Raw genomic sequence first — 18,842 nt, 5'->3', positions numbered from 1 at the left:
ATCCACAATCACAGGTGTCCTAATATAATAGTGTTTTTAGGACAAATATAACTGGCATGAGTTTAATGTCCTTGTGTGAATGGTAATCTATATAAACTATATGATATATAGTCAGTCTATTATTTTTCCCAATATAATTTCTTGTGTGTAGGCGCACACATTTATCTTCAATTCTTCTCACTTGCATACACATGTTGTGCAGTTGTCTGACTATCTGACCGGGCCTGTGGTGGGAGCTAAAAGTGAGACTGTACTCCCTTGATGGAATTTGTGTCAAAGTTCTTCAGTTTGTTGGGTACAAACTGTTGCAATGCACATTACCCGCTGTGTCATGCTAGTACACATTTGGAGCCCTCTGGTTCCAGTAAAATGAAACCTTTCACTCACACTAATGTTTGCATGTGTGTCTGTGGGTGTGTGTGTGCATAAACATGGTAATATTAGAGGAATGTTCACAAACAAGCAAATGCTGAATAATTTGGCAAAAAAAAACTTCTGTATGTAAAGAATACTACGGTATATATAGTACATGAGAATGAGTTCTATTTAATCATCTGTTACTGTCAATGTTCTATTTAGTTGTTACTGTCGATGTCCTTCAGCCTTTTGCGTCTGCCTGTCCATATTGAGAAGGTTAACACCACCTGCCTAATAATGTGTAGGTCCCCCTTTAAAGGACCTCTAAAGGTGTGGTGTGGTACATAGTACCAAGTCCTGCAATTTGTAAGGTGGGGCCTCCATAGATCTCTCTTGTTTGTCCAGCACATCACAGAGAATGCTCAATCATATTGAGATTGGGAAATCTGGAGGCCAATTTGAACAAAATTGAACAATTTTGTAGTGTCGGTATGAATCATCACATTGTAAAAGGCAGTACCATTAGGGAATACAATTGCTATAAAGCAGTGTTCTGTACTTGCTCTGTAACCATGTTTAGCTGGTATTAACATCCACACGAATGCCAGGACTGAAGATTTTAGAAAACTGCCCAGAGCATTATATTTAGCCATAGACAGGTGTTAGCTTTGCTACTCTAACTGGTCTGCAGCTATGCAGCTCCACATGCAGCAAGCTTGAGAAGAACTGTGTTCTGACACCTGATCCAGCTTTAACTTTTGCAGCAGTTTTTGATACAGTAGATCTTCTGTGGTACTGAGACAGGTGGGCTAGCAATAACCTTACAATGTACTTACTATAATCTACTAGTAACTACATAAATAAGATAAGCATTTACTAGACATGAACTAGACATCCTGCCTTAGTTTGTACTACTTGTAGCTACTTATGAGCTACCATAGATATCCTGGCAACTTCATGCTAATTAGTTATAATTTGACTAAGGATTGAATTAATTAATATTAGTTCCAATGTTATACAATAATTCTCATGAATTAGCATGAAAGACAGGGTGTCCTATCTGGCTAAACAGAAACATTTTAAAAACATTGTTGTAATTTTAGAAAATTGTTTGCATTTGGCCTTGCTGTGACCATGACCTTAGTTTGGATAAATTTATAAATTGAATCAGTTGATCTGCGAGGACGTAAAGCTCACCAATTAAGAACTTAGGGATATGGACTGATGACCTAAAAACGTAATGCAGAGCATGTGTTTAAATTTAATAAAGCATTAAACCATCATAATCATTAAAGCAAATTCATTCAATTCAATTAAGTTTTATTTGTATAGTGTATTACCGATAGACTCACCTTGATTTGTGAGTCATATAAGCATATAAGAGGACATACATTTAAAATTTTTTTTTTTTACATATTATCAATTAATGAACAAACTGGAGGCGATAATGGCAAAGGAAAAATATTACAAATGGTCATGATGTGCAATTTTATGTTTTTCATATGTTATGATTACATTACAATCCAGCATTTCCATTTAATTTGTCTTTAGCTCAATTGTGTTAGAGATAAAAGTCTCAAAATTAAATTAAATTCTTAGGGCTTTTGAGCAAATACTTTTTACATGGTTAATACAGGAAATTCATTTAAACTGCAAATACACATCTTAGTATGCTCACATGTTCCTTACCTAGGGCATCATGCAAATACTTCTGACCCACAAGTTTGAGGTACTCTTCTATGGCTTTGGTGGCCAGAGTGTTTTCCCTAAAAATTAACACATCATGATCTGCACACCGATCCACTTCAGACATGACCAGGTCTGTCAGAAAATCCTAAAGCAAAGTGAAAATGTGTTAGCAAGTGAAGACAAAAAAAAACCCATCAACTGATGATCAATAGTACCCACTACAAAACAAGTGTTAAGAATGAAGGGAATGTACCTTAGCACGGCCTGTGCTCTGGAGGATATGTACAAGTGCACTGGCCATCTCCTCTTTATTCCTCACACTGATTACAGGCTCGAGCACTGAACACAGCATAGTGTAGTTGTTAGTGATGAACTCTGCAAATTCCTTATACAGTTCCATGGGAAGGATTGCAACGCTCTGAAAGCGGCACTTGATACGGATGGAGGGACCTCCGCCTTTTGCCTTGCTGCTGGTGGGTGTGCTCACTGGGTACCACTTCTCCACAAACTGCCGTCCACTTACAGCCTGCACGGGGATGTTCACCAGTCCAACATAGTTGCTCTTGTCTTTTTTCTTTTTTTTGTCGGCATCACGGTAAACATGCACAGTGATGCTACTAATGGCAGGAAGACCACCAAACTCAAAGTGCTCACCCCAGAATAGACAGTCTGAACGCATCTTGCTAGTGGTGCGTGCATACAGTACATCATCTAGGCACAGCTCACAGAAGTATCTCTTCTTGGGCGGCAAGTCTTTAGCCTCGATGATCCAAAGGCGCAGCACATTTTCTGCACGCCGGCAGTTGTCCTAAGGATGATTAATGCACCATTTATCTTTCAGGAAACTAGATAACTTGTTTGATTTTGTATGCCTCTGTTTTGCCAACATCAGGAGCAAATGACAGAAAGTTTGATTGACTTAAACAGTAAGCAACATGAACCCACAAAGCAAACAGCAATGCAAAGTGATAATGCTGACTAACGAAAATGCAGAAATAACTAAATGTGCTTTAAAAAAAAGATAGGACCTAAATGCATCAAGTACCTTATTTGGCTGAACAGTCCTCCTAATGTTTTCCATCCATTTGTCTCTCTCAGAAGCTGAGGAGCAGCTGAAACACTTACTGCCCCCTGAGTATGTCACCTACAGAAAAGAGAAAATCATAGTCAAAATTAGGCATTATGTAAGAATCCAGCCAAGTGTAATCCATACAGTTTTCAGAGTGCTTCACTTTTTCCACATTTTATGTTCCACCTCAATCTGGCCTCTCTGACTTTATGTCCAAAACATCTAACATGGGTTGCCCCTTTGATGATCTCATTCTTGATCCTATCCATCCTTGTCACTTCCAAGGAGAACCTCAACATCTTCAGCTCTGTTACCTCCAACTCTGCCTCCAGTCTTTACTTCAGTGCCACTGTCTCTAAGCCGTAAAGCATCGCTGGTCTCACCACTGTCCTGTACACCTTTCCTTTCATTCTCGCTGATACTCTTTTATCGCACAACACACCTGAAACTTTTCTCCACCCATTCCAACCTGCCTGTACCCGCCTCTTCACCTCCTTTCCACACTCTCCGTTGCTCTGGACCGTTGACCCTAAGTACTTAAAGTCCTGCACCTTCTTTACCTCTGCCCCTTGTAGCCTCACCGTTCCTCTCGGGTTCCACTTACTCACACCCATGTATTCCGTCTTACTGCAGCTAACCTTCATTCCTCTGCTTTCCAGAGCATACCTCCACCTCTCCAAATTTTCTTCCACCTGTTCCCTGCTCTCGCTACAAAGCACAATGTCATCTGCAAACATCTATTTGCAAAAAACATTTTATGTTACAGCCTTATTTCAAAATGAATTAAATTCATTATTTTCCTCAAAATTCTACAAATAATACCCCATAATGACAAAATGAAAGGAGTTTGTTTAAAATCTTTGCAAATTTATTAAAAATAAATAAATAAATAAATAAATAATAATAAAAAAAATTAAAATCACATGTACATAACTATTCACAGCTTTTGCAATGAAACTTAAAATTGAACACATGTGCTTCCTTGAGATCCTTGAGATGTTTCTACCACTAGATTGCAGTCCACTAGTGGTAAATTCAGTTGATTGAACATGATTTGAAAAGACACAGCTGTCTCTCTTGGTTCCATGCACTGTCCCACAATAGTGCATGTCAAGAGCACAAACCAAGCCATGAAGTCCAAGGAATTATTTGTATACCTCCAAGACAGGATTGTATCCAGATACAGGTCTGGGAAAGGGTACAGAAACATTTCTGCAGCATTGAAGATGCTGATGAGCACAGTGGCCTCTATAATTAATAAATGGAAGAAGTTTGGAACCACTAGGACTCTTTGGGCCAGTCTGCCCACTGAAGGATCAAGGAGAAGGGCCTTAGTCAGGAAGGTGATCAAGAACCTGATGGTCAGTCTAAAAGAGCTCCAGTGTTTCTCTGTTTAGAGAGGAGAACCTAAAAAAAAAAAAAAAACATCTTGTAGAATCATACTCAAAAAGACTTGAGGCTGTGATTGGTGCCTAAGGTGCTTCAACAAAAAACTTGTTTTTCAAACTTTGTCCATTTACTGATGATAGAGGCCACTACGTTAATCGGCATGTTCAACGCTGTAGAAATGTTTCTGTTCCCTTTCCCAGACCTTTTCTGGATACAATCCTGTCTTGGAGGTCTACAAACAATTCCTTGGACTTCATGGCTTGGTTTGTGCTCCGACATGCACTGTTAACTGTGGGACATTATATAGACAGGTGTGTTTCTTTGAGTTTTTCTTTGAGTTGTAGAAACATCTCAAGGATGATTAACAGGATGCATCTCAGCTCAATTTAATCCGTTTTTGAAAAAGGCTGTAACATAACAAAATGTGGAAAAAGTGAAGCTCTGTGAATACTTTCCGGATGCACTGCATGTCTGAAAGTGAGACAAACCACATGACGTGGGCTAGAGATGACTAAAATTAATGTAATAATTAAGGTTAGGAAACCTTAATTAAAAGAGTATATTAAAGTAAATTAGGCTTTCAATTATATGAAACCCAATTACACAAAAAACATGAATATATACATGATATTGTCATTATATACAATAATATAGTAATAACAGCTGATACATGTACCTCAAAACAGAACTCCTGTCCGAGCACGCTGCTGTGAAGCGGTTTAATGTACACATCCTCCTCCATGCTGAGCTCTAGTGCCTCCACTGCACTGCTTGGACTGAGCAAAGACTCATGTGAACAAGACTCTTTCAGCTTGGGCAGGCCTCGTGACCTATATTTATTACAAACACATTAAACTGATTTTTTTTTAATTATTCATATTCAGCCATTAGTCAACTAGCTGAAAAAATGCATTATTGAAGTGAATCCTTTCCTTCAGTTCTTATCCCGCTTGCTGTCCCTGAAATAGTCATATGAGATTCAGTGTAAAGGAAATCATGGTACTCAAACAATTAGCCTGTCCAATTTTGTCCAATGGGTTTCGCATCTTCGTCAGTCATCAAACAACAAATAAAAATACTTGACAGAAAAAAATGACATGACTATAGAAAAAGAAGAAAAAGAGTCCTCAAAAGACAAATACTCCCAACATACCTAATCTTTCAATGAAATTCAGTAGTATAGCTCGACCTTACTGTTTTCCAGGAAGAGAAAGTTAATACCTACAAAAAGCAACTAAAGATCCTCTTGAGGGAATCTCCCCAGAGCATATCAGTGGCTCATGTCGTCTGTGTAGTCCACAATATTCCTTATAAAAATAAATGCCTTTTACTTGACTGCTCCCTTATATCAGTTACAAGCCACAGTGCCATAAAGGTGCAGCAGAAGGTGACTAGACTACACCATTCTGCTGAAGAGCAGCTGATAAACAAGGAAAACGCTCCTGAAGCCCAGGAGAGTGTCACTATAGAGATGCACCTAAGAGAAGTGGTGGCCAAGGAGTCTGAAATGTGCACAAACATCTCAAACAATGCTGTCATGTACAGCCACATACACACAGCCAAAACACACCTGCACTTGTGCAAGCTGTTGTTACACTAAATGTTCGAACCATGTTTTTTTTAAACAAATGCCTCCAGCTCATAAATACACAAACAGAAAGTAACATTAGTGACCGTCAATAAAATTACCTCAGTTATCTTTTAGGTATCTCAGTGCAATATGTCTGCTTCCAGTCATTAAAAAAAAAAAAAAAATGTCTCGGCCTAAACAAACACTCAACAATTTTCGCAATAAAGTCCAGAATTAACAAATAAGTAACAAATATAACAGCCCAAGACACAGCATTTAAACAAAGAAATGCAGTCTCTTATTCTCTTTTAGTCTTAAAATAATAAACAAATAAATTATTCTGATGGCAATAATGAATTTAATTAAATACAAGAAACAAACAAAAAAAAAAACACTCAGTGGATAAGTATTCATCCCCGGAGCTCACTGAATAAGACAAAATCTGTGCAAATAGCACCAATATCATTGGCTATTTACACATACAGTATATATTTTTTAAGAAAATGGCCAAAAGGAGGCAGTTTAGGGGAAGAAAAAACAAAAAACGCGACATTTGGTCTGGCAGACTACACCCAACCCACCACTGAGGTATCACCTTTTCTAACATCAAACAGTGTGTTGTCATGACATGAAAAATGCTGTCCAATAGTGATTATCAAATTTGGACAGGGGGTCAGGTGTCCACATACTTTTGAGCATAAGAATTTTATATTTAAAATTAATATAGTTAATTAATATAATTAACAATAACATAATAAATTATAATTTGTCTCATCAATGAAATGCTTAGAAGCAGGAGAAATGCTTAATAAAACTTATTTCATATAGAAATACACTGGTGTGGACAGTTTTTATATGCTACGACCTACTATCTAAATGTTTCTAAATAGTTTGCCTAATCATAAACCTAAACATAATACACATATTCTGACAGTATAAATTGATACTGATAACTGATCCACAAGGTGGCAGTAGAGAACTGGGGGGATTAGACAAGAATAAGTCCTTTCAATTTTTCTAGATCAACTCTCAGTATGAAGTAGAGGATGTACAACTGATGTAATAAGTGACATATGAAACAGTATATGAACATTAATATGAACAGTTTCGACTGCACTGTCATAGTTATTACACACAGTGATAAATACTAAATCTTAAACCTTTAAACATCCTCTCTTATTTTATGCCCACCAATGTGTATGAGATTTTTAGCAGGAAGTGCTCAGCAATGTGCTCTTATGGATTTGTGTCTATGCTTTGGTTTGACCCTCAAATTCAGACCTGGAAGGCCAGTGTCCAGTGGAGTTTGTAATTCTTTGGCTTTTACAAATCTATTCTATAGATTTCTATCTGTTTTTGACAGATAAACAAGAAGAATTTAACACTTGCTGCTGGGTTGTCCCTCGACCAATGTGTACAAAGTTAACTCTCTTTCATAGATCATACCCGTTGGGATGCTGCAGCACTCTGGATATTTCGGAAATGTGTTGTGCACGTGTAATTTTCACTTCTGTTAAAGAATATGAGAACTCTGTCCTACCTTAAAGCAATACCGAGTACAAGATCTAAAAATCATATGACCATGTGAATGCTAAAGTAGTCGTAGTATTCTGAATTAGTTTTTCAGTTTCAGTATCTCCGGGATCATTCAGTCTAAAGAATTACAAAGACTGTATTGTTCTGAGTAGATAAACTAACCAAACCAGTAGAGCAGACTAGTTTTCATACAATAAAAATATGGATTTATGTCACAGCAAGTGACAGGTATTATCTCTGTAATTTTATATTCCTCTAACTAAGGAACTATAATGTAATAAACAAAACAAAAAAAACAAACATATTGATATGACAATTTGTAAAGTATGTTTTACTTAAATGCAGAGTGTAACAGGAAAGACCATTAAGAAATAATCACTTCGTGATGTAGAATAGTTTACAAACCAAATATCGCACCTCTCATTCTCAGTAGGTCGTAGTGATGGGAGCCTGAAGCTTGGGTTACGGTCCAGTTTGGTCTGGCTCTTAGTCCTCTTGATTGATCCTTTTAGCCGCTTACTGAAAAAACCCTAAACAAGAGGGAGGTCTGTTATTGTAATGCACAATCAATACCCACATATATAACCTGTATTTAATGTTATTCAGTTTTAATAAGCAGGGGCTCTGAATAGTGCCCAGGAGTGATGCGCGGGTCATCTGGTAACCTGCAGACCCCGCAAGTAGTCAGGTTGGGGCGGGAAAAGAAATTGTCACTTTAATTGCGAGGTGGGTTGGAGCGGGTCATTAAAAACAAAATTAAAAAAAAAATCCATGTATGTTGCGTGCAATTCCCTATAGCCTATATTAAATATTTGGGAATATCTATTTTCATATTTTATATAAATTTTTTTTTATTTTTTTGATAAGGTCACGTCACGTGACAAGTCACAAAAGCGCCAAGCAGCCACCGCTGCCAGTCACAACAAAAACAAAGAAATAAAAGTGAAGATGGAAGACGAGGTGCGCGAGAAATTAAGGTGGGGAATTTACATCATTAAAAGAAAAAAGGTCAGGCTGCTGAATCAAATGTTTTATTATTCTTTTTTTGCACAGTGGACGTAAAAACGCTAAATGAACATTTCCGTGTGATAAATGAAAAAAAAAAAGTCAGTGGTTATTTAGCGTTGGCTGTAAACTGTAGGCCTGCCTTATATATAAAATCTAAAATAAAAAATTGTTTAGCCTAGATTACAAACGGTGCTTTGTAAATATTTAAAATGTGTATCATTATCTTGTTATTAATATGACCTGATTTATCGTTCATATTTATAATCATATGTTGTTGCCAGTTTACAGGGCGATGTTTCCAAGCACTTTCAGGCTGAAATAAAGGCTGTTTTTATTTGAATTACAATGCCTAGTATGTCTATTTAATGGTCGCAGGTGCGGGGCGGGTTGTAAAAATAGATACAGTGGTGCGGGGCGGACTGGGACGGGCCAAATGATTTTTATAAAAGCGGCACCCGCAGGTTGGAAAAATGATCATGTGTTTTCTATGAACAAATAATAATACATGCATTATATGCATATAAAATAATAATATGCATGACCAAATAAAAATATAATGTCACTTTCAAAAGTGCCTGCAATGGGTATGTAAACATCAGAAATTTGTGAGAAAGATTTCTCAGCCCTTATTTATTTTTTATTTAACTGAATTTTATTTAAAGTTTAAGAGCACAATAATTGAAACTACATTTGATTTAGTTGCAACTACTGATTTTTGTCAGAATCTAGAAAAACCCTCTACAGAAAAAGGAGGATAATATAAGAAAAAGGGCACAGAAAAGAAAGACAGAAGAGAAAATGAGAGAAATAAAAACAGTTAGCAGAAAGAACAAATATATCTATAAAAATATATCTGACATTCAAGCCTTGATTGATTTGGTTCTGTAACAGATGAGCTAAGAACAACAATCAAAAACCTCAAATTCTAAAATTAAAATAAATTTTGCAACATCAAACAGTTTTTCACTAAATCTCTTCCGGTGATTCATGCCTTGGGTGGACTGTAGCTGGGGTATGACCTCATGCAAGTTTTATTCAGATTGACCTGTCTTTGAACTTCCTGGTACATTCCAAATTCAGCTACACCCCTGATTTTCACCAGTGTCTAGTTTCCTTCACTGTATTATGCCATTCTATAGTCATTTAGAGTTTGTTACTCTTATGTTTTTCTCTTTGTTAGATGTAATGTTTATTTTATTACTGTAATTACTGTGACATAGTTCTTGCTTTCAATGTACTAATGTCCTAATGACGTCCATTCTATGCTGCTTGTGTTATCTGTGCCTTGACAGTCTGCCTTATTATAGATCGATTTTTTTATTTATTAACGTTAGTAGTCATCCTTGACAGTTTTAGAAAGAATTAAAAGTTTCAAGCTAATGTAATCAGTAATATTATTTCAGGTTGAAGCCCAGGTATACAGTACACGTCTGCCTGTCTTTCTGTACGGCGGAACACTCTGCCTAACTTATTAGTAGAAAAGAAAAAAGTTTTTGTAAGGTTGAGTATCTTACGCCTTGTTTATGCCAAGTTGTTGTTCTTTCATCGTCAGCCAAATATTCTTCCTGTTTAAAAGTAGATTATTACATCCGGCAAATGGATGTTCATAACATCACTTTTACTCAACATTTTGATTTAAGCAACTAACACAGTGAGTTCAGATACTCTCCGCACTCACTTCGGACTACCGTGGACATGTTTGTTCCAACGACCTGTGTTTTATCTCACACTGGTGTTTGACATTTACTTCTTTAATTAGCACTACAGTTTCCGAACATATGGAACAAACTGTTTTTTTTTTTTGTGTGTGTGTTGCAGTAAGCCATGCTGTGTTGTGCCGTTATTTGTTTCCTGCGAAGATTTGGGCACAAAACTGCTCAAAGTCCCTTCTAATCAACATGTTGACATTACAGTCAGTTCTGTGTGTTCCGCACACTCTGTAAATTTACAGTAAACTATCGTCTTGATTGACTGTTGAGTGACACGTATACAGTAGCCATGCCCACTTTAAGGGGGAAAGTGTATTTATCCCAAAAATAACTGGCTGCTGTGAGGTAATCTAGCACATATTTGCCCATAACATCCCCTTCTAATCGACATTTTGGTTAATTTATGGCTCAGACTTAACTTCAGACAAATACCGAAAGACAGTTTTGCGTGATGTAACAAAATCCGCTGGACAGACATAAACATATACAGACATACACACAGACAGAGACTAGTTTCGGGTCCGACAATTTATGAAACAATGATATAGTTAAAAGAGAGTTCTGACCAATGTACAGACAAAACCTCTCATATTTATATGGATAAAAATGTCATGTCTGGTGTTTAAACAGTATTAGTTAATAGGAAGCGCAACCTGTGATAGTTTGTGAACCAATTCAAAATGTGTGCAAAGTTCTGTGACTTTTGGAAAGTAATTTGTTCTGAATCAAGCATGCAGAAAAACCTCTGAATGTAAGTGCACAGACTGACATGGATGAGCCACTTTTCATATTTTGAGACTTCAGAGATAAAAATATTTATTCCAGTTCATTCATTTTATATAATTTTTAAATGGTGGCACATTTTAACCATCTATTTTAAACCATAAGTAACGTTAACATCTCAGTAAAGTAATTAATATTAACAAGCATGTTCACTGACATGATTCAGCATGCAAATGTTGGTCAGTTCATCCTATCCATTTAGGATTTGACTAGAAATTTAGGATTGACTAGATTTTTACTTAAAATATCCCTTTTCTGTCCCTAGAACTGTTTGTTTGTCCATCTGTCTTCGGGTTAAAAAAAATCTGTACAATCAGATGCTCCAAGCACATCCCGAGAAAGTATCCAATAAATTATTTTATGAATAAATGACTAAAACTTAATTGATAATGCATTAATGTTGATAAAACAAAAATATCAGCAAACTTGTCTCTCTCGCTCAGCTGTGGTCCATTACCAATAATTATACAACACAATAATATTATTGTATGTTAATAAACAATAATATTTATTATTAAACAATAATAACTGTGCAAAGGAGATTTAAAACAGTCTAGTTGAAACCATTATGAAGTTGATGAACATTACCTTCTTTATAAAGATGACAGCTCATAAAATTGGGAACAGTTCTGGTGCACAGTGGCGGACCGGCCATCTGGAGCACCGGAAGTTTTCCTGTTTATGTTATGTTGCATGTATTTCCCTCTCTCAATATTAAATAGTTTTGTCTATTCCATCCGTGTTCTGAAACACGCCCCCCAGACCTCCCTCCCTCACTCATCTTCTATACCGCTTTATTCCGCTTTATCCTTAGTCCACCACATCCCACATCATAATACATTGGCTCATTAAAGCAAAGATTAATTTTTAAAACATACTAGTATAAAATATAATGCAATAAAAAAACGTAAAACATTGAACATATATTGGGTCATATTTGTAAAACAAAGAAACAAAGGAAGGAACAATAAGACAAACAACATATAAAACTAGGTATAAAAACAATATTTTCAGTGTCCAGTAGCACCAATCTCACAGAGACCCGGGAGGCTTATAAACAGTTTGACAGCAAAATGAGACATTTTGGCAGTATTGTGATTTATTTATTTCAAAAGATGCAAGACAATACTGCCAAAATGTATAATATCCAGGATCATTTAGAAAATGATCATCATCATTCAAAGTTATTTAGATCAGTGTAAAGTTAGCATGATTTTGAAAATGCTATAACTCCACCTGGCACAGTTTCATCCCAGTGGAACAATCTGACTACATGTGCAGTGCCATGAAAAAGTATTTGACCCTTTTCGATTTTTTACTTTGCATATTTATCACACTTGTATGGGTGGAATTTCACCTAAACACTATATGGGGAAAAGACAAATTGGCCTTTTTGTTAGTGAGATGAACATTTCTCAAGAGGTATCATCTAGCTGCAGTGTAAGATATACCACTCATCAGTGTAAGCAGTGCCTGCTGATGATGACCAACACCTCTCCCCTGATCTACCAGAGTCAAGTGAAAAGAATGCCAATCAAACTGAACAGGTAAGCTGGAATAAAATCAGTAGCAGCATTAACTCGTGCTAGTAATTATTATGGTAGTCAATATTAATTCAAAATAAAGTTTCTCAGCATAATTTAGAATTATTATTAACTACCATAATAATTAAAATAAGTAACTAGTTTACTAGAGTGAGTTAATGCTGCTACTGATTTTATTTCAGCTTACATGTTAAATTTGATTGCAATTTTTTGTACTAGTAACTGGTGTTAAAAATATATCTCTACATTAATGAGCCAATGTATTATGATATTGACTCCCAGGAAGTCCAGGACCACTTTTTTTGTCCCAGTTTGCCCCTGCTGGTGCAGTATGTTGCTAATTAAAGAAAGATATTACTCACTGGCACTTTGAAGGGTGAGGAGCTGGGCCCATCCACGGAAATGTTCTTCTCAGAGGTGCCGAGGCCAGAGATGCTCCTCCGTCTAGGGGAGCGATCTGAGGAGATTTCTGTACAGAGAATAAAAAAAGTGTTAGCTTAAACAAAAAATAACAGTAAACATAAATTATAGTCGGGTCCACAAGTATTTGGACAACGGCATAATTTATGTATTTTTAAATAAACTATTAAATTAACTTCCTTCTGCTTAATCCTAACAACACAGAAGTTCTAGTCATAGGACCACAAGCAGCTAGAAGTAAGCTTTTTGATCATGCTGTAACTTTAAATGGCCTGTTTCATCAAAAGTGCAACAGTAAAAGACCTTGCTGTGACTATAGATTTTAGTCTTTCATTTGAAGCACATGTAGATAATATTAACATAATAGCATTCTTTTAACTCCGAAATATTGGCAAGAAAAGGAGTACGGTATATTGTCACTTAATGATGCAGAAAAATTAGTTTATGTTTTTATTACCTCTAGGTTGGACTATTGTAATGCCCTACTGTCTGGTTGTTCAACTAGGTGCATAAACAGGCTTCAGTTAGTCCAGAATGCAGCAGTAAGAATCGTCACTAGAACCAGAAGATACAAGCACATCACCCCTATCTTATCCACACTGAATTGGCTCCCTGTTAAATTTCGTATTAATTTTAAAATACTACTCTTGACATATAAAACATTAAATGGTTTCGCGCCGCAGTACCTGAGCGAACTGCTAATGTCTTATGATCCGCCACGCCTACTTCAATCAAAGGATGCAGACTGCTTGTCAGTACCGCGTATTATGAAAAATACAGCTGGGGGCGGAGCTTTTTCTTACAAAGCCCCAAAGTTATGGAATAGTCTTCCAAATAGTGTTCGGGACTCAGACACAGTCTCAGTGTTTAAGTCCAGGCTAAAAACCTATTTATTTAGCCAAGCATTTTTATAAATAGATTTGCCATAGGTAAAGGAGCAGATCTGGGGGACTCGTGGACGTAGAGCATTATGGTGAACTGGTATGTTTAGATGCTGTCTTCCTCACTCTCATTTATCACTCAGGTTTGCTGACGGTGAGGTGATTGGTTGCTTTACATGTCAGGAAGCCCTCATATTTGTGTTTCCTTCTGGCTCTCCCTTTTAGTTATGCTGTCATAGTTAGTCCTGCCGGAGTCTCTGCTTGCACTCTATAGTCAGTATACATTCACATTATACATTGTGTGACTGTGACCATACCTAACTGCCATATCTTCTCTTCTTCTCTCCCCCTCCCTCTTTCTTTTTCCTCTCTCCTCCTGTCTCCCCCTTTCACTCTTTCTCTCTCTCTGTCGAGCTACACATGTCGTTCCCGAGCTGCCAGTGATCCAGACTCCTTCTGCCCTCCAGACCTGTCTAACCCATCCTGGTGCCCCGCTTCTGGCTGAAGATCTCGTCACATGGATGCCCCGTATGTCTCTCTGGAATGCGTCTGGTGTCTGGGGATGGTTCTCTCTACCTAGAAAATAGTTCTGGCCTTGACTGGTGTTGGCAACTGTTTCTCTGGGGACTTGACAGTTCGATAGTTCATGACTGGAACTTTTTACAAGTCTACCTGGGTCTTCAATAACTACTTGGACTCCATATTAACATCAATTAACATCAGCTATTATAGCTGAACTGCCTCCCACCCTACACACTGTATGAATGCAGATCATTTACTGCTTTCTGTTTCACCCAAATGAGGATAGGTTCCCTGTTGAGTCTGGTTCCTCTTAAGGTTTCTTCCTATTACCATTTTAGGGAGTTTTTCCTTGCCACTGTCGCCCTCGGCTTGCTCACCAGGGACAAACTGACCATTTTGATTCATACAAATTCACATTTCATACAAACTTAAATAATTCTTTTGATTGTGTAAAGCTGCTTTGCAGCAATGAAAATTGCTAAAAGCGCTATACAAATAAAATTGAATTGAATTGAATTAAATGTACTGCAAAAACGCCCCTGTAAAAAAGAAAAGTTTAAAAAGCTGTAGCAGTGCGGGAGATGAATCTGTTTGGAGAAGTGATTCCGTTTGTGGGTGTGTGTGTGTGAGTGAGTTAGTGAGTGAGTGAGTGAATTGGTGAGTGAGTGTGAATGAGTGAGTAAGTAAGCTCATCTCTTAGCTCACCTGAGTAAGAGCAGATTTAGATGGTTAAGACCGCTTAATGCATCTGGCATTGATTTATTTATTTTTTTCCTTAACAGAAAATTTAAGAGAAATTTAAGAGAATGCTGCTTGATGTCCATTATCCATTTTTCTTGTCTTGTTGCTCCGTGACACAAAAAAATACATAATTTGCGATAGAAGTTGTAAAAGAACAAGTCTCTGATTCACTGTCTTCCCGACACGTCTATAGCGACACCAGCAAATGACTCAATACCTTGAAGACAAGGTATTCATATATTCACTGGCCTGTCTAGCAGAGACTAGGGACTTAAATTACTCCCAAGGATTCCATGTAGTAGCCCAAAGACTCAGCCTTAAAAATGAGTGAAAAACATCTGCATTTAATAAATAACATAATAAACAGAAAAAAAGAAAAATTAAAAAGAAAAATATTCTTTAACTAATTAACTAACTAACCAGATGCTTCATTCCACAACCTGAACATAATCATATATAAATAATTAATGTAAGATATATTAAAAATATAAAGTAAAAATAAAACAAATTAACCTGCACTTTACCTTTGAAAAGAATTGTGGCTGAAGTAAGACAAGAGAGGCGAGGAGGAGGGAGGGGGCTACTGTGTAGGGCGACTTACATACACTAATGGAAACACTGCTCTGTTGGGAAACTTCTTTAGGTTGAACACACACACTAACCGAATCACAGACTCTGGAAACCGGATCTTTAACAGGGAACCTTTCTAATGACACGCGCGCACACACATACACACACACACACCTGTGGTCAGTAAACAGTACACGCGCACATAAATGTTGACTATATACGAGCTACTCACAATCCAAGGTTCCACTGTACTTTATGAAAAAGTGCTAAAGAGACAAGCTAGACAATGACCAGGACCCCCAGGACACTTAACACTGTAATGGCAAACTTTCCTTACTATGTATGCAACTCATACTTACTTAATTATGGGGGGTTCAGACACAATAAAAAAAAATAGTGGCAGTAAAATCTTTTTTTGGAAACAGATCTCCACTGTATGTGTGTCAAGGATGAAAAGGGACACAACCTACATCTGCACCATTTTCTCAGCTGCAGCTGCATAGCACTCTCAGTTTATAAAAACGAGGAGAAATCAGCAAATATTTAAATTCCCAGTGAGGACAACAATAAAGTTACTCCTAACATCTTCTACACTTACATTTAATTTCTTGCATTTGTGGTTAAACTGCATATAAGGCATCATGGACCACTTTGTATTTAGTGATCAGAAGCTGCAATGGATCCCGTGTGTTTAGAATGCTAAAGAGGAGCAGCTGGCAATAGCTTGGTGCCTTGAGCCCATAGGGAGGCTGGAGTTTCAGTTGCCATGACCCAGTGGTCTTACACAAGACATGGGTGTATTGGTGCTCAGCCCACTAATGCTCCGTTTATTCAATGCCATAGGTTTTTTACATCCAATTCAGACGCCTATAGAAAGAAAGAGAGAGACAGTGGTATGCAGCAGTGGAAACTACTGAAAGGCTACTACTGTACATTAAACTGTCCAAAATTTCCCTCTTTCTCATGCTTTACAGAGTGCCTGCTGCATCATTCACAGCATCTTCATACTCTGCAGAGAGAACTCCCACACTGTAGCCTGTGTGTGTGTGTGTGTGTGTGTGTGTGTCTCTACACTCTCAGCTATGCATAACCTGAAAACAGAGATGAGCAGTATGACTCAGCAATAAACATGCCCAATATTTGCAGTGTTTATAAATAAAAGGGATATCACAGCAGTTGCGAGTCAGCAATGTGTATGCAAATGTCGACTTCTGCAGCATGACCCAGACAACTTAATAAACAACTAGCACTGAACAGAAAAGAAGGTATAAATAACCTTTATCTAATGGAACAGAACAGAAATCTAATTAGGAGAGAGAGAGAGAGAGAGAGAGAGAGAGAGAGAGAGAGAGAGATACCTCTATCGCAGCTGTTGCCCATCACCTGCTCAGTGAATGTACCGGGTCAGCATCGCACTAGCCAGAACAGCCCTCATCCAATGAGCTGTAGAGCTTTCTTCCTAATTGTCCATTATTCCAAAAGACACTATTATAAGAAGCCTCTTCTGTCTTTTGTCTCTTTGGCATCTTTTCTCGTGCTCTCTCTAGATATCTATTTCTCTATCTCCTCCTAAATAAGATCTTACTTACTCTTGCAAAAACGCTTCTGTATCTCTCTCAGCTGGAGTTCCAGCATTCAGTTTACTGGCCTCTCCTCATTTCGCTTTTTGGCCCACCAGCACAAGAGATTTTACCGCATTTATTTAATCAATCGCTGTAACCTCACTCCCCTGTTCCTTTCAGCAGAACTGTGAGCACTTCCTTTCTCTCTGCTTCTTGATCAGCCTACCTCGCACAGGCTTTCTCCCACCCTCTTTCTTCTCATCAGGCTCTTGTTGCAGTAGCCACACAAGCATGCGTGCACACACACACACACACACACACACACACTAGATGTTTAAGTATTAGATCAGATTAAGAGTTGTTCATTGCCAACAGTTTCATAAAAACAGCAACGTGACACAATTCGGGCTCTCAATATTACAACTATAGTTACAGAAAAATTATTAAGGAAAAAGCTACTGCAATCAATACCAATCAACTCAACCATCTTAATTCATCACAATTGCACAGTACATTATGTGAATGACATAGCAGGCTGCATTAAAGTCTAAATCTTACATCTACTAATATGTTACCAAATAAATAAAATTTCTCAGTCCAATATTTTCATAGCAACTTAAATTCATAAACATGCTCCCGTAATAGCATAAAGTTGGATCATTCATTTTTGATACAAAACAAACAATACAAAGGTCTTCAGAAATACAGACAGATACATTTGGTAATAAAGATAAGTTCTGTACACCACAACACTTAACAAACGTGTGGAATTAACCATTCAGTAATTACAGCCATTTTCTCTCACACACACACGGTACATCATAAAAAATGGAACAAAAACATAAGGAGTTAATGTTAAGTGACATAATATTAATGCATTTTTTTTTAGTCAATGACTGAAGTCTGGAACTCATGGACATGATTACACGCTAAGTTACCTACCACAAGGTGCTTTGCCAGGCTTTTACTGCAGCAGCCTATATTCAAAATGTATTCTGTTTCTTTTATCAGCAGTCAGGTCATCAATAAACACCAGTGATCTGGTTCCACTGGCAGCTACATGTATATACGTTTATGCCATAACACTACCTCCACTATGTTTGACAGAGGATGTGGTATGCTTAGATCATGAGCTTAACTTTTTTTCTTCCCATAATTCTGGTATAAATCAATTCTGATGTCACAAAATCTGGTAAAGTTTTCTAGTAAAGTCAATTTTTTTTTCTGTAAGGCACTTTGTTGTATACTTGAATGTAGATTTTGACAATGACACACATAGCTTAAGTCTTTTTGACTTGGCTAGATGTTGTAAAATGATTCTTAATCACCACTGATAAGTGGTTATCCACTTTAGTTGTGTTCCATAGTCTTCTAGCACTTTTGCTGTTGCTGAGCTAGCCAGTTAATTCCCAAGGTTTTTGATTTCTCTCTGATGGGTTTATTTATTTATTTATGTTAGCCTAATGATGGCCACCCTCACTTGCATTGACAC

The 18,842-nt window shown here is 37.3% G+C and overlaps 1 protein-coding gene across 5 annotated transcripts in view; it reads right to left on the bottom strand.

Moving 5' to 3' along the window:
- The window catches only part of rasal2 (RAS protein activator like 2), a 75,930-nt gene that overhangs the window by 20,970 nt on the left and 36,118 nt on the right, over positions 1-18,842 (bottom strand). For all 5 annotated transcript variants that reach the window (XM_053498812.1, XM_053498548.1, XM_053498631.1 and 2 more), the window contains 6 exons: positions 13,017-13,123; positions 8,028-8,140; positions 5,181-5,334; positions 3,092-3,190; positions 2,300-2,854; positions 2,047-2,191 (listed from right to left, as the gene is read on the bottom strand). In XM_053498812.1, coding sequence (XP_053354787.1) covers positions 2,047-2,191; positions 2,300-2,854; positions 3,092-3,190; positions 5,181-5,334; positions 8,028-8,140; positions 13,017-13,123 — 1,173 coding nt within the window. The remainder of the gene's footprint in view (positions 1-2,046; positions 2,192-2,299; positions 2,855-3,091; positions 3,191-5,180; positions 5,335-8,027; positions 8,141-13,016; positions 13,124-18,842) is intronic.

Source organism: Clarias gariepinus, chromosome 1 (genome assembly GCF_024256425.1).
Source record: "Clarias gariepinus isolate MV-2021 ecotype Netherlands chromosome 1, CGAR_prim_01v2, whole genome shotgun sequence".
In the NCBI taxonomy this organism is placed as follows: domain Eukaryota; kingdom Metazoa; phylum Chordata; class Actinopteri; order Siluriformes; family Clariidae; genus Clarias; species Clarias gariepinus.
Note: the sequence above shows the minus strand (reverse complement) of the source record. Positions and strands in the feature narration are given on the sequence as shown.